At 46.0% G+C, this 23,909-nt stretch overlaps 1 protein-coding gene across 4 annotated transcripts in view; it reads right to left on the bottom strand.

Moving 5' to 3' along the window:
- The window catches only part of brun (trafficking protein particle complex subunit brun), a 663,235-nt gene that overhangs the window by 252,902 nt on the left and 386,424 nt on the right, over positions 1-23,909 (bottom strand). For all 4 annotated transcript variants that reach the window (XM_070522710.1, XM_070522707.1, XM_070522708.1 and 1 more), the window contains one exon: positions 3,571-3,656. In XM_070522710.1, the coding sequence (XP_070378811.1) occupies positions 3,571-3,656 (86 nt within the window). The remainder of the gene's footprint in view (positions 1-3,570; positions 3,657-23,909) is intronic.

Genomic DNA, 23,909 nt, shown 5'->3' with positions numbered 1-23,909 from the left:
CATGCTACATTCACAGCTATAACCGCCAAGCTTATTATTGCATCTTCACCTATCTGTTTTACAGCGCTTGGTGTGTACTGATATTGGTAGCGTATTGCACGCTTCTGGTATAATCCAAACGCGCCGCCGTTCCCTGCTGCAGGCAGCATGATATAGGCATTACGTTTTCGCTTCGGTGGCATCTAGCGTTGCCCACCAGCTCGATTTCACTTCAGTTTCCTGTCACCCTCTTAAAACATCAGGCAAGAGAAAAACAACAAAACATGCCTCGGGCGGCTGCAGCACCATCTTGACACGCGTCGGCGTCTCGTGCAGCAATGATCCATGGGACGCTTCGCGTTACATAGATGTCAACAATAGTTGATTTTAGTTACTTCGGATCGTACGTTTTTCTCAGTTAGTACATTTCTTCCTCTTGGTTTTTTTCAAAACGTATGACCGAGGGTTCTACTGTACTTACTAAAATTTCACTTTAGAAGTGCTGCTTGTTGGGCCAGTTGGTTTATGCTGTCCCTTGAGAAAACCAGCAAAAAAATTTAGACGCAAACAAGACGGAAAGAAGAGACACGCAACCCTGGACTATCAACTGAGACATATTTGAAAACACGGATCAACCCTCGAACGTCAAACCGTTGACGCATGCGCAATGCTCTTAGCAAGGTACAAATTCTCTAAATTGATGAACACAACATTTTTGCCCAACTACCACATCTTTAAATTCAACCTTTTAGAAAAAACTCTCTTTATCGCTCATAGAGATAGAAGGAACACTGATGCATTTTTCCATCCTCTTATATACTGGTATAAAACGCCTCAAGTATTTTCCTTTCGGTTTTCATCCTGTTCCTGCCAAGGATCGCCACATTTTCAAAAAAGTGGCGCGCAGTCGCACTGACGACAGTGACGGCAATGAAAAACCAGGCGACCAGCTCCTTGAGAATTTTTCAATGCACAATGCTCGCGCATCTGGTCATTGACGCATCGGCCTGTTTGGGCAATATAGACCTTACCACACTTAATCGGCATTTTGTAGATAACATGTCTCGCACACTTAATGTATTTGTTCACATGCTTGGTTTTTCAGGCTTCTTTCTTCTTTCCAGCATTTTCAACATGCATGCACAGTCCTGACAGCTTACACGGAGTGGAAAACAATAATTGTACACCATGTCGCCCAGCGACTTTCTTAATATTGTGCGACATTTATGAGTATAAGGTATCACATGGACTTTTGTTGTTTCTTTGTTTCTGTCAGATTTTCGGACACCTTTGTTTTTCCTTTTAAGCTTTATATGTAAGCTCTCAGCTACTGCCTTAAGCTCTTATGCAAGAAAACCCGCTGTAGTTAGCCTCTGAATTTGACAGTCAAGGCGTTCCTGGAAGTCGTGACAACAGCTTTCTGTTGTGCTGCTGTGTTATGCTGGAGGCAGGTGAGACAGCATCAGGCTGTTCAGCGGTTCCTGGGCCTCAGCGCTTACTACCGTCATTTTGTTGAAGGCTTCTCAAGGATTGCTGAACTGCTCACGAGACTGACGCAACAACATGTGCACTTTGCGTGGACGAAAGACCAAGAGCAGGCCTTCACCGAATTGCGTAAATGCCTTCAATCCGCTCCAGAGCTGGCACATTCTGATGACACCGCGGCAACTGAAATACACACCGACACCAGCAATGCAGGACTCGGGGCCGATCTGGTTCAATGGCAAGATGGTGCAGAACGTGTAATTGCATATGCGAGTCGTAGTCTGACAAAAGCAGAACCTAATTATTCAATGACCGAAAAAGAATGCTTAGCAGTTGTGTGGGCCATCAGCAAGTTCCGACCCTACTTATATGGCCAGCCATTTCGAGCGATCAGTGATCACCACTCGCTCTGCTGGCTTGCCAATCTACGAGACCTGTCAGGTCGCCTTGCTCGTTGGAGCCTCCGCCTCCAGGAATACGACATAACTGTTGTCTACAGATCCGGCCATCATAGCGATGCTGACTGCTTGTCACTTTGTCCTATTCCCTTGACATCCTCCGATTTGGAGCTAGATTTGCCATTTGTTGGTGTCGTCGACGTGGTGTGCATGGCTGACTATCAACGTGCAGACTCTGAGCTGCTTCCAATCATACGATATCTCGAGGGAGCTGACGTTGTTGTCCCACGCCCACTTTCACAAGGATTGACGTCGTACTGCCTGCGAAACGATGTCCTGTACAAGAAAAATTTCGAGAACAGCCAGGAAACGTTCCTTCTCGTCGTCCCGATAGCACTGCGCGAGGAAGTCTTACAGGCGTGTCATGACGATCCCTGTGCCGGCCACTTAGGCTTTGCGAGGACGTTAGTGGGTATATGGCAAAAATATTATTGGCCATACCTATTTTCGTCGGTTCAGCGCTGTGTGCGAACGTGCCGTGACTGTCAGAGGCGTAAAGTTTCACCCGTCAAGCCTGCCGGCCTCCTTCAGCCTTTGAATCTGCCTCCGGCGCCATTCCAGCAAGTGGGAATGGTCCTTCTTGGGCCCTTTCCCTGCATAAGAGCTTAAGGCAGTAGCTGAGAGCTTACATATAAAGCTTAAAAGGAAAAACAAAGGTGTCCGAAAATCTAACAGAAACAAAGAAACAACAAAAGTCCATGTGATACCTTATACTCATAAATGTCGCACAATATTAAGAAAGTCGCTGGGCGACATGGTGTACAATTATTGTTTTCCACTCCGTGTAAGCTGTCAGGACTGTGCATGCATGTTGAAAATGCTGGAAAGAAGAAAGAAGCCTGAAAAACCAAGCATGTGAACAAATACATTAAGTGCGCGAGACATGTTATCTACAAAATGCCGATTAAGTGTGGTAAGGTCTATATTGCCCAAACAGGCCGATGCGTCAATGACCAGATGCGCGAGCATTGTGCATTGAAAAATTCTCAAGGAGCTGGTCGCCTGGTTTTTCATTGCCGTCACTGTCGTCAGTGCGACTGCGCGCCACTTTTTTGAAAATGTGGCGATCCTTGGCAGGAACAGGATGAAAACCGAAAGGAAAATACTTGAGGCGTTTTATACCAGTATACAAGAGGAAGGAAAATGCATCAGTGTTCCTTCTATCTCTATGAGCGATAAAGAGAGTTTTTTCTAAAAGGTTGAATTTAAAGATGTGGTAGTTGGGCAAAAATGTGTTCATCAATTTAGAGAATTTGTACCTTGCTAAGAGCATTGCGCATGCGTCAACGGTTTGACGTTCGAGGGTTGATCCGTGTTTTCAAATATGTCTCAGTTGATAGTCCAGGGTTGTGTGTCTCTTCTTTCCGTCTTGTTTGCGTCTAAATTTTTTTGCTGGTTTTGTCAAGTTCATTTTAGAAGTACATATGTTAGAAACCTAATCATACAGTTGTGCATCCATATTTTTGGATTATACCGAGTGACATTTATTCATTATAAATGACTGGAGATGTTCTTGCTGTACCTGGAAGTGCCTTAGTTCGTGATGCTTAGCCATCACATCGACGACCTTCTCTGGTAACTTTATCGATGACTGGAAAAATTAGCGCAAATATTTTAGCTGAGCTCTTTGCAGCCCTGATATGCTCACCACGATCCAGCTTGGTTTGTAGGCTCAGCTCCAGCATCTCGATTGGCTCAGCTCCAGAGTTGGTTATGGTCAGCATGCACTGGCGCCTGCACCAGAGCACTCATCAGCTTCACTTGAACCACCGTTTATTGGGTATTCTTCAGTAGGCTGGTACAACAAATACTGAACCACCCATAAAAGAAGTGGAGCTTCACAATGAACTGGCTATTAGGCTCAAGAGCATTTTACAATGCCTCTGTTGAGCCGGTCTAATGTTCAAAACAACAGTTGTGCAATACAGTTAGGAACAATGTGCTCACACTTGTGCATGCTTGTCATCAGTGGGCAACACAAAAATGAACAAATACTTAAACTGGATGCTGACCAAATAGAACTTGTTGCTGAGGTGGCTGGTCCTCAATGCTTAGAGAAAAATAGCGTGCAAGAACAGACAAGGGTAGAGACTGCAGAAAACTAATTTTACTTCATTGAGCTTCATCAGTATGAGCACACTGGTGCAATCTCAACAGCCTCGTGCTTTTCTGTTGTTGCACAATATCTAAGAATGCTAACTGCTTGCATATGACTTGAATATACAGCATTTAAATCCTGTCAAACTACAACAGATGTAGTTAGCAATGCGAGTATAATGACCCAAGAGCAACACTTATGGCCACATCACAAATGCCTCAAGTTACGACACAATACAGTCAACGACCAACTTTCTGGACGCAATTCGGATACCTTTGCAACACCACCATGGACCCCATAGAGTCCTTGTACAATAATGCTCTAAGTTTTGGATGCAAAAACCCTTTGCCGTCTGATTTCCTAGGCATACTTGAATCTGGCACGAAATACATTTCTTGAAAAGAGAAAAGAATAACGAAGACAGTGAAGCACTGAAGTGCCAACAGTGAAGTGTTGGCACTTCACTCTCTTTTTTTGTTCTGTTCCTTTCATGAAATGTATTTCGTACCATGTTCAAGTATACCTAGAAGTATACCTAGGAAATGTAAGCACCACCTTGCCCAAGGAGAAATCCTTTTGGAACACCTTTGCCATCTCATTTTCCGGACTTCTTGTGATGACTACAGGTTTGGAACGGCATTATTGAAGCTACCATCACCACCATTTGGATTATCTTGCAGCCTTGAACAGACGCTCTCACACACAGATCCACTAGCAGCCATAGCCACCACCACCGCAACGCTAGGCCTACCTGCTTTGACGATCACTACCAAGTTTGTTGCTGCTCAGTGCCGTGTTTTATTGAAAATTCGCCGTTGTCCGACTCCACCATTGTAAACCTTGCCAATGGCTTCGAAGCTCAGAAAGCATGACGCATTGCATAATGCTGGTTCCAGAAAGTCAGCTTTGCCACAATACAGCAGCGGTCGCAGTACCTTAAGCTAAGCATTGCAGTGAAGCATACCAAGGGTGGGAAGGCGAAATTTTTACGGCACACAGTATGTATTCAGGCACTTGACACTGCCCAGGCGGTGCGTCGGATGGTGATGATGAATCCCCTTTGAAATGGAGTAGTGTCAAATAGGCACCTAGCCTGCTTGAGTTACTGAGGTATGCAATAGATGTTTCTCACTATAGCATTTTTTTGTATACATATATCTCTCTAGTATTTTTTTCTCCTCAATACTTCTGTACCTACCTTGTACTGCTACCTATGCCTGTAACGGATCTGGTCGTGTCAATCTCTTGCCTGCTTCTCTTCTACCAATACTCCAAACGTCTCTTGCTTATCTAGACTGCCGACTGGTTGATGCCCTGCCGTCCACTTTAAATCGAAGCACTTCTTGGAAGCTGCACATTACCTATGGGTCTCACTGGTTGAATACCTTTGCATTCCATTAGGATGTGAGTGGTCTCTGGAGTTTTTGCTGAAGCACACACCTGCCTCATCTTATCACGAATATTTGCTTCAGTATGTTTTTATCCTTAAGCAACCAGCTCGAGCCTCATATAGCAAGGAACTGAGTGCCCTTTGTGTTATACACATTTTCCCTCCTAATTTCTCCTCATTCCTGCAAATTTAATCTCCATGGTCCTTTTTGTTTCCATGCTTTGAATCCAATTAACTGTCTCTGTTTCTCTCACTTTCTTTTTGATGACTCCTGGTTGTCTATTTACAGCTTCTGTAATTGGTTGCCAACTTTCTTGACCTCTTCCTCTATTCTTTCATGCTTTTCAAGTACAGATAGTTGTGCACTGTAGCTGTTCATTATTTTCATCCATGTTCCTGAGTCTTCCTTCAAAACTAATTTTGCTCTGTGCTTCTCTGACTTCAATATAGACCCAACCCACGTCACCCTGCAATGCCTCACTGGTGGTTTTACTATGGACTCCCAAAGCCAACCGGCCTACCTATCTTTGGTTAATTTGCAATCCCGACAAAATATCCGATTTTAAGCATAAAATAGCATTTGTGAATGTTAGCGCTGGCACGTCTTTACAATCCTTTCCAGATTCCACGCACCACCACAAATTTATTGTGGCCCCACAATGCTCTGTGTTTCAGTATTGCAGCATTACAGGAAGCATTCCAAGGAAGCAGTTAAACGAGTGAGCACAATCAGCAGTCAGACGGAGGAAGGTGGTGGGGAGGGGCACTGGTCTCCCCACCATTATAGTTTTCTAAGATAAGCTTTGCCATCCCCCAATTTAGACTTTTTCATGTAACCCGGTTAAAACAATTATCGGTTATAACAATGGAATTTTTGTGGCACTTGATATAAGCGGGTTCGACTGAAAACAGATAATTTCTACAGAAGCTGATGCTAAGCATGGGTAGCGCAGAGATCTCTCTGAGCTGACATGATGACTTCACTGCAGCCGAATTCTGAACACTGCATATGAGATGAGGATAGCTATATGTCCTTGTTGATACGTCTTTTTGCAATTTGTGGTGGCGCAGGCAGAATGATGGACAAAGAAGGCACAAGAGACAGCATTGAATGACCAGCTGTGCCAGCCGTTTGAGTCGCCATGCATACTTGCACTAAGCGTTAGCAAATTCTGTTGCGCTCTCCAAAACAAATTTAAACTTCAAAGCATTTTTAAATTATAAAACATGTATTATTAGGTCCAATTAAAGTCTGGTGAATAGCATTGTAAAGCACAGGTACTTTTATTACATTGAAAAAAATCATGTCGTGTTTGCCGCAAAATCTGGCAGCAAGCAAGCCTGGCCGTTATACCAGCTGCATTGTTAAAACTGCAATCGTGTGAAATAAGCCCTCTAAATATCACAATCAACTTTTTGCGCTTCAGTTGCGGCATGTGAAACAGACTTTACGAGTTCCCAGTCTCTTGAAAAAATTCACACAAAAGCTCCACTGACTTTGTCCAAGTACCACTCGATCCTCTCCATGTAGCCCAGTGTCATTATCAATCTTATGAAACTTTATCTGGCCAGTATAAACACTTATCAACCCTTATTGGTCCTTATCAACCTTTTGGACCTGACCCTTATCAGTCCTTATCAGAATTTCTCCAACCATTATAAGATTTTATAGCTTTTTAGCACCTTATCCAATGCGTTAAACCGTTATCATCCATGATGAGACCCATATACCAGCTCATCACTCCTTATTGTCCTCATGAACTCTTTGACTGACAAGGGTTGCGCGACGTAAAGCGCATGAGCCCTCAGAGGTCAGTGGCATTTTGGTCGGTCAAGGAACTGCCCAACGGAAGGCATATCACGCGACCACCAAAACACATCGAGGATGTGGCATGTTTGGCATTAAATTTTTGCAAGGTCGCATTTTCCTGATGCTCCAAGTTGGCCCTACATGTGGCCCTAGAGATGGCTCTTATTCCAACCTTACCCTTTACCAAGTCTTTTAACAAGGCCTTCACAGAAACTGTTCATCTTGACATAAGAACAGCTTGCACAAACAGGACGGATAGAGCAAGAGACACATGGAAGCGCTGACTCGCAACAGAAGGGTTTATTGAATCATTCACACATATATAAACAAGCACACAAGCACATGTGACATAAGTTGCCTCAGCCTTCTAAATCAGCTGAAGTTAGAAAAATATCTGCTGCAGAAAGCAAATTTCTTGTCATACAAACCAAGTGATTTTTGGCCAGTTTTTTTTTTTCCTATATGATAGGCTTCTATCACTTCTTGGGGAGTCTTAGGCCTCATTCGCACAGCCATCAAACATTCCGTAGCAACACTGTCAGGGCACCCGTTTTCATCAAGGGAGAGGGGCTTCCGAGTTATTTTCACTCCAGAAATGGCTGCTGGCGATGTCGACCAGTACTCTATGTTTGTGTCGCCAGCACTGTGATGGAACAGCTCTACACCAATAATTCACGAGAAGCGGCAACTGGGGTATGCCGTCCAGGTATATATCGTTGTCTGTACGGACCAGAGCCTAAGCCCAGAGCGAGACACCAATGGCAGCCCTGAAGGTACCTGCAATTCAGTGTATAAGCATCACGCCTGCTCATTTCAGGGAGGAGCAAGAGAAGCATGAGTTGGTGAGATTGTGCCACAAGAAGATAGGAGAATTAGTGAAAAGGAAAAGAAGCCACACTACGTTTGAGTTTGTTATGCAAAATGGTCTTTTATATAGAATATGCATATTCAGCTCAGGCAGAGAGGCTCAGCAGCTCATTGTGCCTAGGGCCTTTAGGGAGACAGTGATGGGATTAGGACATGATAGTGTCATGGGTTGTCATCAGGGCATAAAAAGCACTATAGCAAGGATTACACAAGACTTCTTTTGGCCCGGAATCCAGAGTGACATGAAGAGATACGTGAGGTCTTGTGATGTGTGCCAAAGAACGGTACCAAAATGGTGAGTGGGGACATAATTCTTGAGTAAGGCTAAGTTAACACACAGAAAAGTAATGAGGTGGAGCCTTGCTTTGTAAGACTACTGATTTCATGACGAATATAAAGGGAGAGAAAATGTGGGTGCAGACTTTTGAAGTGGAGTTACTTAGGTTCGGATAAACGAGAAGAAAGGGGGTTAACCGAGGGGCCCGATTTTTATTAGTCATATTGTTACGAATTATGTTTATTGACAGGGTGAAATGAGGTCCGAGAAGGAAGCTACAGGCTAGGCCCAGCCAGCGCAGAGTACCCCGAGATCACGTGCGCACACTCTACTTCTTTCTCTGCCTCAGTCGCGCAGTGCTGCGACATTTTCCCCGAGGTCAGACGAAGCTCGCTGAGCGAGTTAAAGGGACCTGTGATTGTACTGCTCGAGTCTGGCCACGTGAACAACTTGCGTCGCACGTGAACGCCGATTACTTGCTGTCACTTTGGCGACGACATAGTTCACATCACTCAAGCGGGCGAGTATAACGAATGGTCCCGTGTAAGTGGCGAGAAACTTGCGGTACAATCCCTTTTTGCGAACAGGTGTCCACAACCAAACATAATCACCGGGAGTAAAGCTGACGAGGATATGCCGCATATCATAGCGAACCTTGCTGTTGCCTTGTGAGGACAACGTCCTAAGATGCGCCAGTCGGCATGCTTCCTAAGCACGACACAGAGTTTGGGCGATGGAAGGATCTTCTTGGCACAATAAAGGTAGAATAGTGTCCAGAAAGCTCTGGGGAGCGCGTGCGTACAGCAAAAAGAACGGCGCATATCCAGTAACTTTGTGCTTGGCACTATTGAACGCGTACGTTACAAAAGGTAAGACGGCATCCCAATTCTTGTGGTCAGCAGCGACATACATTGATAACATGTTGGTAAGGGTTCGATTCGTCCACTCCGTGAGGCCAGTGTTTTGTGGGTGGTAAGGAGTGGAATGCCGCTATGCAGAACCACAAAGCCATAAAAGTTCTTCAACGACGTCGGTGGTAAATTGCTGTCCACGGTCACTGATGACAACCCGGGGAGCACCGTGACGGAGTATGATGTGACGCAACAAAAATGAAGAGACATCTGCTGCAGTGGCGGATGGAAGTGCCGCCGTTTCCGTGTAGCGAGTAAGATAATCTACGCACACTATAATCCAGCGGTAGCCAGCTGACGTCTTTGGGAGCGGGCCAAGCAAGTCGATGCCGACTTTTCCAAAGGGTAGCGTCGGTGGCCTAACTGGTTGTAAATAGCCTGCTGGGGCTGTCGTCGTTTGCTTGTGGTGCTGGCAAACAGTACAGCTGGCGACATACTGTTTCGTTGTTTTCCAGAGCTTGGGCCAGAAAAATCTGTCTAAGTCGGTGTAGTGTGCGTGCAAAGCCAAGGTGCCCGGACGTGGTATCGTCATGCATGGAACGAAGGACAGCAGGGCAAAGATTTTTGGGCACAACTAGAAGCAATGGGGGATCGTTCGCCGAGTAATATTTTGTACAGCAAACCATTACGAAAAGTAAACGGTGTTGTTCCTGCTGGTTCACGTGCAGTTGCCCGTAGGGATTTCAAAGTAGGGTCACAACGTTGCTCGCTCTCGAAGGTACACAGGTCTGGAAAGTCGGAAGAGATGGAAACTAGGTAGTCATCGAAGTCATCATCCTCAGCTTTAGTGTGAGGCGAAGGGAGACAGAATAGGCAATCAGCATCTGTGTGACAGCGCCCGCTCTTGTAGTTAACGGAAAAGCTGTACTCTTGAAGGCGCAAAGCCCAGCGGGCCAACCGACCAGACGGGTCACGCAGCCCAACCAGCCAACAGAGTGAATGATAGTCAGTCACTATCGTGAATGCGCGGCCATGTAGATACGGATGGAACTTCTGAATGGCGAATACGACTGCTAGGCACTCGAGTTTAGTAATGATGTAGTTTGTCTCTGCTTTTGTAAGTGTCCGACTAGCGTAGGCAATTGCATGCTCACGGCCATTGCAGAGTTGAACAAGCACAGCACCAACACCTGCACTGCTGGCGTCAGTGTGCAGCTCAGTTGACGCCTCCGGATCAAAATGCCGCAGTACCGGTCCGGAAGTCAACAAAAATTTCAGCTGTTGAAACGCCGACTCACAGTTAGCAGTCTACGAGTATGGGGTGTCTTTGTGAAGAAGATACGTGAGGGGAGAGGCAAGCTGTGCAAAATTCTTGATAAAGCGCCGCAAATATGAGCAAAGGCCCAAAAAGCTTCGCAGATCTTTCACCGTTTGTGGCTGTTGGAAGTCACGAACCGCTGCTATCTTTTGCCAATATCCTTACCGTAAATCAACAGGAGAGAAATACGACGTGGAGTGGAGGCAGTAAACGGTGTCATCTATTCGTGGTGGGGGTACACGTCTTTCTTTGTGACGGTGTTTAGGCGGCGATAGTTCACATAGAATCTCCATGAGTTGTCTTTTTTCTTCACTAGGATCACAGGAGCAGCCCAAGGGCTACATGATTCCTGGATCTTTGGATCTGATTCCTGGAGCTTTGCGTTTTATTTATTCTGTTTACTCCCGTCACTCTAGTGTCAGCAACTTACGTAATAGGGCCAACCTAGAAAAACTTGAGCAGCGCAGGATAATATCTAGATTAACATTTATTTACCAACTTTATCACGAGAACTTTAAGCTATCATGGGAACGATATCTTCAGGATCCTTTCAAACGATCAGAGCGAACGCACCACAGTAAAACTATTAGACAGCCAGTCAGCCACATCAATGTTCACAAGTTCTCTTTATTTCCTCACGCAATTTATTATTGGAATACGTTATCTGAGGAGGCAGTGAACTCCGCTTCGCTGGAATCATTTGTTGAATGTATTAGTAATGTCAACTTTTGTTGAAATTAGAGTCCAAGTGGTGTACACTTTGAGTTGATAATATTGCCCTGTTCGCGTATTCATTTGTCATCTACGTCCAGTGTATTGCCATGTTTTTTGTTTTTCTCACTTTTGTATGTATTATTATCTTTGCAATTATGTCAAGTAATTAGTTTAAATTTACTTCTCTTGTTTGTATTCTTAGTATCCACTCCTGCATAGGCCCGACAAGGGCCTGCAGTATCTGTAAATAAAAATAAATAAAAAAAATCACTCCTTTCTGTAACATTTCTTCGACCTGCTCGGCGATGACTTTTCTCTCTGACGGTGAAATGTGGTAGGGCTTCTGACGAATTGACGTTGCTTGCCCTGTATGGATGCGGTGTTGCATACAAGACGCCGGTGGTGTATGGGACGCTCGTTGGCCTTGAGCAAAATCAAACACTGTGGCGCAGCGAGCGAGCACAGCTTCCGGCAGACACTGCTCACTAGAAGACAGCGACTTGTTAATCACGCGCTTAAAGTCAGCAGAATTATCATGGTTGGAATCGGGGTTGAATTTCTCTTCGGCAGTTGACATTTTGACCGTTCCGACGCTGACAATGGCTTGTTCATCAAAACTTTCCAGTTTAAGTCCTAGCGGCAATGTTATGGATTGGGTTGAAACATTCACTGTCCACAAACGAGTACAACCATCAGTGGTGACAACGAGGGAGCGAGGGACTATCGCATTTTTCTTGAGCGCACTGTTATAGTCGGGCTCGGCTAAACCACAAGAACCTGTACGAGGGCGAGAAGTAGTGACAGGTACAAACATTGCAGTCTTAGGGGGCAAACACACATCTTGTGACACGGTGAGAACGTCGGCGGCATCACTGGTGCTATCTGTCATTGAAGTTCGCGCTTCGCGGCGAAGAGAAATCGCGCCACTTCCACAATCCAAAGTTGCCCCCCACACACGCAAGAAATCAATTCCTGAAATAATGTCATGCGTTGTACGTGCAAGCACAGTAAATTCACTCCTAAATGTCTGCTCCCCTATCGTAACTGAAACAGAACAGACCCCAAGTGGGCGTAACATTTCGCCACCAACTCCACGAAAGGTAGCATGCCCATCCCAAGAAAACGTAACTTTTTGTCCAAGACAATTTTTGAAGGACAGGCTCATAACAGAAACTGCTGCCCCACTGTCAACTAAAGCAAACACACTCACATTGTCAACTAAAATGCACACTTTGTTTTTAAACAATTTTACACAAGGGGGCCTTGATGAAGATGAAAATATTGCGGCCTCACCCCCATCGGTCGCACCAGCTAGTTCCCCAGCGGCGGCGGTGATAACGAGCGACGACGAGGTGATGGAGAGCGTCATCGTGTCGGTGGTGGTGTCAGGCTGCAATTGGAAACGGGGGAGTCACTGCGGTTCGCGCGTTCCTGCTCCAGCCGCTGGAAGGAACTGGGATACGGCCAGGGCTCGTCAGTGGGCACGCGGGGTGTGTAGGAATTAAACCGTGGAGCACGCTGCTGGCGGCGGTGGCAATAACTAGCAATGTGTCTAGGCACACTGCAGCTGTAGCAAATGCGGGAGTCGCGGCTTGTCGCAGGTGACACCGGTGATGTGGTTGTTATGGGTGGAAACGTACTTTCAGGCTGGTTGTAGGAGGGAAGAGCCCGCGGAACAAATCGTTGTGGTGCATCTTGTTGGTGTCCCAGACTTGTCGGTTGCAGTGGCTAGTTGCTGCTCTCCGTACTATCAGCATAGGTCCTGCAAGGTTCTCGGTAACTCTGAGGTGCCCAGGTGGCCGGTGGCACAGGAGAGCGATGATCAAATGCACACTGATGGCACACATGAGCATCGTCAACAACTTCAAGGCATTCAAGCTCTTTTTTAACCACTTGCCGAATCACCAAGGAGATGTCGTCGTGGGTTGGGACAGATACACTTGCAATAGTAGTAACGTTGTCCAAGCTTCCAAACTTTGGCCCAATCCTTCTCATTTTCAGTGCTTCAAACGCCCGGCAGTGTTTCCTCAGATCAGATGGAGCACTAAGATCTTCCTTCGTTATCTTGCAGGTGCCTTGCAGGTGCCTTGCAACGTTAGGCCTTCCGTGGTGAACAGAGCTCTTTGTGTTTCTTTATTGCAAATGTCTGCTACCAGCCTGTCTCGCAAGGCATCCTGCAGAAAGCCTCCAAAGTTGCATTTTCGAGCAAGGTGTTTTAATTCAAGTATAAAATCTTCTACACTCTCATGCTCCAGTTCAACTCGGCAGTCAAACCTGCACCTTTTAGCAATGACTGACATTTACAGACTGTAGTGGTTCTTGAGCAGTACCTTGACTTCTGCAAAAGTCTTTTCTCCAGGAAGAACTGGAACTACCAGGTTCTTGAGGACTTCATATGCCTCTGCGCCTAGTACTGTTAAGAAAACTGACAGCTTCTTTTCTTCTTTGGTACCATTGGTGCTTACAAAATGTTCAAATCGTTCCAAGTAGAAATTAAAGTTCCGGACCCTTGGGGTCAGATTCATAGATTCTGCCAACACGCTTCAGTTCCCAAATGCAATGCAGTTACTTATCATGCCAGTGCCTTGCTTGGTGCATAGGATTGGTTGTCTGCTGCTTGCCCCTGGCATCCAGCCACTTGCAGTCTATAGTGGCTTCTGACGTACGTCATCTTATCTTGCCCAGACACGCCACCCACCCCCCCACCCCCCCCAATCTTGGAATGAATGAATGAAACCACGTTTACTCCACATTACAATGGGCCGAAGACGCTGCGGTGGGAAGAGGAGGAGTGTTATTGCAAAAGGGGAAGGGTAAGGCTGCCTCTGTTTTATTAGTGAACGTCCTGGAGGCAGCTAAGCGAGGGCCGCATGACGCTTGTGGCTGTTGCAGAGCCGATCGCCGACGGGTGGTGCTGCAGGGTCCCGAAGGAACAGCAGCAGTGCTCGCCAGAGCTCGATGGCATGGTCCGGAAACGTGGTATCCGGGCAAGTCCAAATCTGGAGAGAAGAAGGCCAGGGTCCCTGCTGTATGGTGGCCAGGGCACGAAGCCTTGGTGGGATGCAGAGGGGGCACTCCCAACAAAAGTGGTTTAGATCAGCACGACATGTGCACATGGAAAAGAACCCACTTAGGGCTGGTGGTGTGCCACCCTTGTGGAAATGGTTCAACAAGTGAGGAGTAAGGAGGGTGCTTGTCTGGATTCTCCGAAGCAAGACTAACTCTCGCCGTGTGAATACCTTCGGAGGAAGTGACGGTATAGAGAGTGGATTGCCCACTGCTGCGAGGTAGGCGGCACGTCGTTGTTTGATTGCATACTTGCCTGCCATTGGGTCTGCTACCTCAGGTGTGGTAGCTAGGAGAGGACAAGAATTATCGGAGGCTCTGGCTAGCACGGTAGAGAGATGAGCGCGTGCCAGTCTATGAGCCTTGTCGTTTCCGGGGATACCGCAGTGCGCAGGGACCCAGTGAATGGTAACATCGTGACCGCATTCGCGGAGCAGGCGTGCCTGGTGCCGGATCTTCTGCAGTACGGGATCTGTGTAAATTACATTAGCATGTGCCCGATGGGTAGCCTGGGAATCTGTGTACACATGATGGTGAACAGGGTCAGTTTGAGACGAAGTTACGAGGGCCCACTCCAAATAATCTAGGATGGCCATTAGCTCAGCGCGGGTGCTGGACATTGCTTCTGCTGATATATGATGGTAGCAGTTCTGATTTTCATTTGTCTGGTCGTACCAAGCAGTCGCATAACAGGTGTTACTAGCGTTGTTTGCAGGCAGTGCAGCGTCCGTGTATACAATGCATTCAGTCAAGGAGAGAACTCGTAGCTCTGGCATGCCTCTTGGCATATGCAAGGCACCACATTTGCTGAGTAGGGTCCATATTGAGAGGAAGTGGGCTGCCATCGGTGAGAGCCGTGATTTTCCACGGCGGCGAGTTGTTGGGCAAAATGGGCATATTGTGGACGTCATACCCGAGGAGCATGAGTGTGTGTCGCCCGGCTTTTGTGGCGCGAAGTCTCGCCTCTTGTGCATAGATGTGCATGTCTACGAGCTCGGACAGGTTGTTGAGTTTGCTACAACTTTTAAGCGCTTCGAGGCTTTTGTACCTTGGGAGTCCAGTTACAATGCGTTTGGCTTCGCTAAGTAACCAGTCGAGCGGGTGCATCTGTGTGCGGTTGACTGGATGATACGGCAGCCCATACATGATACGGGAGACAAGAAAAGCTTGAGCAAACTGCCGCATTTCACATTCGTTTACTCCACGGGTGCGGGTAGAGATTCTGTGTAAAGCGTTCAGGATTTGTTTGCTGGTCTTCGTAACGCATTGGAACCAACTGTTCAGTGTGCAGTTCTCGTCTAGGTGCACACCGAGTATTCGGATAGTGGATTTCCGTGTCATGGGTTGGTCACCGATGTACAGTTTAAAAGACTGCTTTTCTTCCTGCTTTCCAAAGGTAGACCTGCCACCATGAATGACGACAAACTGTTTTGTCTGGGGCAGTGTGTAAACCGGTTTCCGTGGCATAGGCATAAATAATGTCGAGAGCTCGTTGCAAGACGTCCTCCTGCTCCCCGATGCACCCTTGATGCGTCCACACGGTGACGTCATCGTTAGTACACTGCGTGTTTCAGGCCCGATACATCGGCCAGGGACTTAGGTAGCTGGTGCATAGCTAAATTAAACAGCGTCGGTGAAATAACCGAGCCCTTAAGGACGCCTACATGGTTGGTTCGTATGGCACTGGCGTCGCGACCAACTTCGACTTGGTAGCTTCGCTCTTCAAGGAAACCCACTATGAAGTTGTACATCTTCCCTCTGATGCCAAGGGCACGTGCTCTGAACATGATAGTGTTATGTGGGACAGAATCAAATGCCTTGCGTATATCCACTGCGACAACGGCTCATGGGTGCACCGAATTAGAGTCGAGGACGTACTGTTTTAGGCGGGCTAGCACATCCTGTGTTGATAGCCCACGGCGAAATACATACAGTGTAGGAGCCAAAAGGTTGCGATCTTCAAGGTACCACATCAAGCGTGTGTTGACCATGCTCTCCATTACTTTACAGACACGCGAGGTCAAAGAGATCGAACGGAGGTTGGATAAGGTATGTGGTGATTTACCAGGCTTCGAAATGGGCTTGACGACCGAAAACTTCCAAGTGGAGGGCAGTATCTTGGTATCCCAGACTCTATTAAATTCTTAGAGAAGAGCGTGCTTGTGCTCAAGGGGCAGATTGCGTAGATGAGCCACGACCACCTCATCGACCCCTGCAGCACTACGTACGTTAGCACGCTGCAAGGCGTGCTCCAGCTCGATCGTGGTGAAAGGGCTGTTAAGTGGCTCATTATGTTCAGAATGTACATCCGTCTGGTATGTGGTGTCTGTGGGGCGAGACGTCTGCGGGAAAAAACAGTTCAGCAACCTGTTCGGCAAGTCCCTGAGCACTGATGCCTTCGCGGAGGGCCACACAAGCCGCACCGTTGTTGGTCTTGCGCTGGCCAAGAAGAGAGTGCAGGATGGCCCAAACCTTGGACGTATGAGCCTGTCCATTGATGGATTCGCAAATTCCCATCCAGCGGTCTGACGCGAATATAGGCGTATATTCTTCGATCAAACACTGCATTTTGCGCAACCATGCTTTTTGGTGAGCAGTGCGACCAGACCGCCTGTACTGAGCGAGTATCCGGTGCCTTCTATTCCATAAGGTGAGCAGATGTCTATCAGGCTCTGGGTGGTCAGAGGGAACCCATAAGTATTTGGTGGCTCTTCACTTCGCTACATACAGCTGTGATACCAGATGGTCAATGTTCTTGGCTGGAGACTGCTGCTGCAGTAACTAGCGGTATTTGTCCCAGTGTGTTATGTGGCTTAGCCGTGTAGTGGCGTGTGACTTCATCTTCAGATTGGCATGGTCTGTGCGAAAGCGTATGAAGATCGGAAAGTGGTCGCTCCCCATGCAATCCTCCAGCACCTCCCATCAAAAAAGCTGCGGACGAGTACTCCAGGTAAGATCTGGTGATGTGTCTGCTTGTTGAACTGTCTGTCCCAGCCTCGTGTGTGCTTGAGGGATGTTGAGGAGTGTCAGCCCGTACTCCGAGGTATCTTGCATGATGCGCCGACCACGCGGGCTGTATTTGTTATATCCCCAGGCGATGTGCTGAGCGTTAAAGTTCCCGCACAACAATATGGTGTCTTGCGGATAAATATTCTTAAAGTGGGAGACGAGGGTGAGATCAGCGAGTGCCCTAGTTGCCTTATTCCTTGTGTTCTCAGGAACCACATAGACGCAAAAGATGAGCATTGTACGCTGTGATGAGACTTCTAACGGGCATCCCACAACACTAAGAGTAGCGCTGCACCACGGTTGCGTGTCTAATTGCACGTGTGTAGTTCCCCGTCACACGTACAATGCTGTCTTCGTAGGGTCAGCAACTTTTACAGGTGGGAGTAGCCATCATAGCCGATTATGCTCGGCACAGGGCCGTTGACTTCTTGAAGCGCAATGACCAAGGGACTGGTGTTTTGTCGCTTGCTGGAGAACCGAGTGATCATGTCAGCCCTCTTGTTACGAAGAGAACGACAATTCCATTGCAGGACAGTTGCCCATGGTGATTCATTTGAAGATCTAGACATGGTGAGGCTGTGTTGTTTCAGCAGCAATGAAGCTTGGTAGTACCCAAGGCGTACGCATTGCTGGTGCTCCTGCGGGTGTCGGAGAGGTTGTGCCAAAAGGGAGAGTGCCGGAAAGCATGATACGCTCCATGATGGTGTGGACGCATGTTTCTATGGTCCTGTTAATAAGCTGTTGGACGCTTTGATGGATGGACTTCTCTATTTGCGCCATACGATTTTCAAGACGCCGCTCAATATCGTGGAGTGTCGTTGAGGGGGGGGGGGGGGGGGGACCAGTCCTGACAGGCCAGTGCTCACGAATCCCATCCTCGTCTTTGTATTTTGACTTCCTTGCAGTTGTTAATAATTTATTAATCAATTAATGCTCGACTGCTTTAGCATTTCTCGACTGGTCGCTTATATCCAATTATGGAAAAAGAAAATACTTTTTCGCCGTCTTGCCGACTTCGGCATAGAACTGGCACAGGGGACGGAGAAATGGCTCAATCATGGCGGTGCCCTTCATGTGTATCAGTCTTCTGATGCAGGCTATCAAGGACAGTACTGCGCAAGTGCAGCGTGCCAACAGCAAGGAATTCACTGTATGCCCTACAGCTGCGGCGACACCCCTGTTCGTAGAAAAGTCGGAGCAACCAGTGGATTTCGACTACGGAATGTGCCCGGCTGCCGCTTCTAATCAATGTCTTATGCTGCTCTGCGCACCTTGGCAGGACAGCTGCCTTGTGTACCGGGTACAAAAGGACACAAAGTTCAGTACACCATCGGGGTGTGGAACCGGCATAACCATGGCGATGCCCTTCACGTGTATTGTTCTTCTGATGCAGGTTGGTAAGTGCACAAATGAGTGCTGTGTATTTTATGCGTATGTAAAGCTGGTTCCACCCCATGCTGCAATTGCTGCTGTGGCGGGCACGGGAGCAGTCCTACCAGAATGGCTGCCCATCTGCGTTTCTTCCCTGTCCAGGTTCTGATAGTGACAATCGAAATGTGGCAATCTCTAACAGCGGGTCCCATGGTGCCTGTTCTGGCGGCGTCACAGGCGCCTCGTGAACAATTCCATGATTATGCGCAACCACTGAACATGCGCCTATCAACATTGTCTAACCACGGATGGACTGCCCCGCCGAAGATGCACACGCTGCCGTCGAAGCAACTCAGATATCAACGGCCAGCCCAGTCGATGACGACATCATTTCCTGCTAAGCTTTTAAATGACCAGCACGTTCGCTTCAGCGGGCACAGGAACAGTTCTACCAGAATGGCTGCAAATCTGCATTTCTTCTCTGCACAGGTGCGTAACAAGCTTTCCTTGCATGCTAAGAAATCGCATGATCGATGTTTACTGCTTCTCCCGTGCCCACAGGTGCTCTGCGATGCTGTTAGCAAGTGTTTTTCTATGTTAATCTTGCTCCTGTGCTTGGGAGACGTTGAAGCGAACCCGCGGCCTAGTACATGCTATAATGCCCCCTTAGAGCTTGAATCTCTGCCGGATAACCGTGCTGAGCAAATGAGTGTTTTATTCCATTTGCTCAAAGACATGCGCAAACGGGTCATACAGAGCTCCAAAGCCCAGGCCGATCTGGCTTCTGACGTCAAAGCTATCGAAAATGCACAGAAAAACTTGGACTCAAAGATTACTGGCATTTAGCAGAGACTCAAAATTTTGGAAGATAAGTCTGAGAAGCTGGAGAGCTTTACTGACGAAGTGGCATCTATGCAAAACATGGTTATGCAACTGCCACGTCGGGATGCCTCCCTGCAATCATGTTTTGATGATTCTGAAGATAGGTCGTGGTGGGACAATTTAATTTTTTATGGCCTTTCAGACAGCAAGGAAACCTGGGACGAAACAGAATCCAAGTTAACAAGCTTACTTACGACTGTACTTGACACACTCCCGCCAGAAACATTTTAGCGCACCCATCGCCTAGGCCAATTTTCATCGAGTAAGTGTCGCCTGGTAATGGCTAAATTGGGAAACTTCCAAACAAAACAAAAAATGTGATCTTGTCATAACTGCCTAAAAGGACAGAACGTCACTATAGACAAAGATTTCTGTGCCTCAACCTGTACTGCTCACAAAAAACTACTTGAATTTGGCAAAGCTCAACCAAACGCACCGCAATTCCAGCTTCGATACAACAAGTTATACATGAACAATAAATGATCTTGCTACAACAGACAGCCAAATTGAAGAGGTTAAGCTGCAATGCTTTGGCACCACCTCGGGTGATAGCGCTGCACAAGCCTCTTCAGGATAGGAGATAATGAGGGGTAGTGGCCGCGCTTCACAATGTCGCTTAACTGTCCTATTCACTGATATTACAAGTGTACTTAATAAACATGACTCACTCTCTTCTGCTATTGACAAGTGCTGTGCATGTATTGTGGCACTTACCGAAACATGGCTTCAGGCCGACGTGCGTGACTTCGAAATTTTTAAGGATCCTAATCATTTTGCAGTGTACCGTTGCGATCGAACTGAGCATCGAGGAGGCAGTGTTCTTCTAGCTATATCATCCGATATTCCATCTTTTTGGATTCATGTACAAACTAACTTCGAAATCGGATGGGCCGTAGTAACTCTTGACCACATAAAAGTTATCTTCGGCGTATGTTATCGTTCTCGGTCCACTACAGCTACATTCCTTGACAAACTTCATGACACAGTTAACAGCGTTCACAAATGTTTTCCTTCGTCCCCCTTGTTTCTGCTTGGTGATTTCAACTATCCAAACATATTGTGGAATATACAAGCACCAAGTTTATCGTCATTTTTTACCGAGGCAAGCAAGCAATTTCTTAGATTTGTGCTCCGCTTTTTTTCACTCTCTTAGCTCGTGACCGAACCAACTAGAATATCGCCTAACTCGGCGACCGTATTCGATTTAATCTTGACTTCAAGCCCCGACCTTGCTTCTCCGGTAATACATCTACCAAGTATCAGTGATCATGCGCTGCTCACCTTTACTCTTTCCACACCTTCTGTTCAAAACTAGCAAAATGAAGAAAACTGTACACAACTACAAGAGACCTAACTTTGACACCACAAATAACGAGCTAGCTGAATTTATTGCAGTCTTTTTTCACGGTTTTAATGACCGTTCTGTCCAGTCTAACTGGAACATGTTTGCAGCTGAAGTTGAACGCCTAACAGTAAAATACATTCCTGTCCGCACAATAACTTCTAATTCCCAGGCACCATGGTATAATAGCCATATTCAACGTTTATCAAACAGAAAAAAGATGCTTTTATCGACTAGCCAATCAGTCACCGAGTTAATCATGCTGGGAAAAATATAAAACTGCTTCTGATGAGTACGTAAATGCGTTGAGGGTCATCAAGGTTAATTTCCAAACTAATGTCCTTCCATCATTGCTAAGCACCAATGTATCCAAATTCTGGCGCCTAATTAACCCTTCTGGTGACAATAGCATCACATTGAATGATCCTTCTGGTGAACCTGTTCCTGCACACTCTTATGCTTCGGTTTTAAATACAGAGTTCAACAAAAACTTCTCACCATTATCTAGCTCCCATTTGCCTTTTATGAGTCGGTATAGTTACTCAGTCATGGATCCCCTCGTCACTGATACACCTGGTATTGCGCGACTCATTGACAATTTAAGATATTGACATGTGTACTTAATTATCTTTATCGGGCGACCACGTTTCACCGCCTAACAAATGTTATCACACAGCGCAGGACGCGCCTGCGTGTGTCAGAAGTTTCTGGAATGTAATCGATGCTTCCATCTGCTGTCTGTCACCGAACCTTGTGTAATCTGATTGCATATGTGTGCAACGCAATTAACGTAGAACTTTGTGGAAGACACACGGGTTCCAACGATTACTCTGGAACATTCGAGGACTGATGTATAAAAGCCGACACACTTGACCCATTGATCAGATTTTGATGATTGCTCACTGTGTTCACCACTGTCACCGTTCTTTAAGTGTAGCCTGTTTTTGTTGGCACAGGTTCGCCCAATAAAAGCTAGTTTCGTCATCCACAGTATTGCTACTGTGTTCTTTACATGTCACTACCATGTGACAATATCAGACTTCCCCAGGTTACGATACTATAAGCACTAAATGTTTGAAGAACACATCTACTTACTGTTCCGTCATATTAACCAAACTTTCTGAACAATCACTGGACGCATATACTTTGCCTGTACAATGGAAAACTGGGAAGGAGGTTCCCATCCACGAGTCAGGTGTTAAATCTTCTCCCGCTAACTATAGACCAATATCTCTCACCAGCACCTGTTGCAAAATGCTGGAGCACATCATATATAGTCATCTGTTTATTTTTCTCGAAACTAATTCATTTTTCACATCAGCGCAGCATGGTTTCTGGAGAACGTACTCATAAGAAACACCGCTCACTTGTTTACACACAAGTTACAATGCATTCTAGATCAATCCTCATTTGCCGACTGCATTTTCCTAGATTTCTCTAAAGCATTTGATAAGATATGTCACAAGCTATTACTATACAAACTAAGCCTTCCTAATCTTGACTGTAACCTCTTAAAATGGATAGAATGTTTTCTAACCAATCGTTTTCAGTTTGTCAGTGCTAACGACCATAACTCTGCTTTCACTAACATACGTTCAGGTGTACCACAAGGTTCTGTACTAGGTCCTCTTTTATTTCTTATGTATATTATTGACCTTCCTTTCAAAATATCTTTAAATAGTCACCTTTTTTCCGATGATTGTGCTGTTTTCCGCAAAATAAGTAACTCAGATGACGTAACTGCACTGCAGGCTGATCTAAACATTATTTCTAGCTGGTGTAAGAAATGACTAATGGAACTTGATATTAACAAATGCAAAGTATTAAGAATATCCCGAGTGGCTCATGCCTTACCTAAGTATTACCTGGATAACACTGCCCTTGAGTCCGTTGACAACTATAAGTACCTTGAAGTTTATATTACAACTAACCTGTGATAAATTGTTCATACTAATTACATAATTAACTATGCCAACTGGACTTTAGGTTATTTGCACTGAAATTTTCATTCCACTCCGGCAACTTTAAATCTACTGCTGTATACGACACTAATACGCCCAAAATTAGAATATGCATCGGCTGTTTGGGATTCGTGATAAGTTTACCTAATTAATTATATATCTTGAACTTGTACACAATAATTCGGTTCGTTTCATTCTTTCTATCTATAATAGAACTACAAGCATAAGCACTATGGAAAGTAACCTGAACTTGGCGCCATTAGCATCTCGCCAAAAAATATCCCATCTAGCTCTGTTCCACAAATTATGCTATCACCCTGTGCTACGAAATGATTTAATTATGCCACCTAACGTATGTTCCTCATCGCACTGATCATTCTCTCAAAGTAGGGTTTGTATAGTGCCACACAAAAAGTCTTTTTCATTCATTTCTTCCGCGAATATCTCGGGAATAGAACCACCTTCCTCTGGACACCATTACCATTACTAATAAGAGTGCCTTTAAACTAGAACTAGCTAATATTGTATAAGTAGCCGCCATTTTGTACTCACCAAACATTATTACTGTCTAGTTTTTCTAACCTAACTTTATGTTCATTTCCCTTGTACCTTAGCTAACATTGTATAATATCAGCAATGATTATTTCTTTTTATTGTAACATACTGCATTCTTGTAACCTGTTGAAACTGCTCATACCACTCCCTTCTGCAGTGCCCCCTGGCCTTGAGAGTAATACAAATAAATAAATAAATAAATAAATAAGTAAAGTCTTGCACTGTAGACTGCCGCCTGCGGCGACATTGTGTATTGTTTTGTAGGTATGCATTCTACTTTCTGTTATTACGTAGAGTTGAATCTTGGACCCTTTACTGGAGAAAACCAAAAATTACTTCTTGAAGGACAGGCAGTGATAAAGGCAAAGCTGGATGCCACGGAAACAGTGCATGAAGTTGCCATGGACGACACAAAAGCTCAAATTGAATCAATGGAACAATGATTGTCGGCCCTCCTGAGCTTAAAGTCTCCACTT

Source organism: Dermacentor albipictus, chromosome 7 (assembly GCF_038994185.2).
Source record: "Dermacentor albipictus isolate Rhodes 1998 colony chromosome 7, USDA_Dalb.pri_finalv2, whole genome shotgun sequence".
NCBI classification, from domain to species: domain Eukaryota; kingdom Metazoa; phylum Arthropoda; class Arachnida; order Ixodida; family Ixodidae; genus Dermacentor; species Dermacentor albipictus.
Note: the sequence above shows the minus strand (reverse complement) of the source record. Positions and strands in the feature narration are given on the sequence as shown.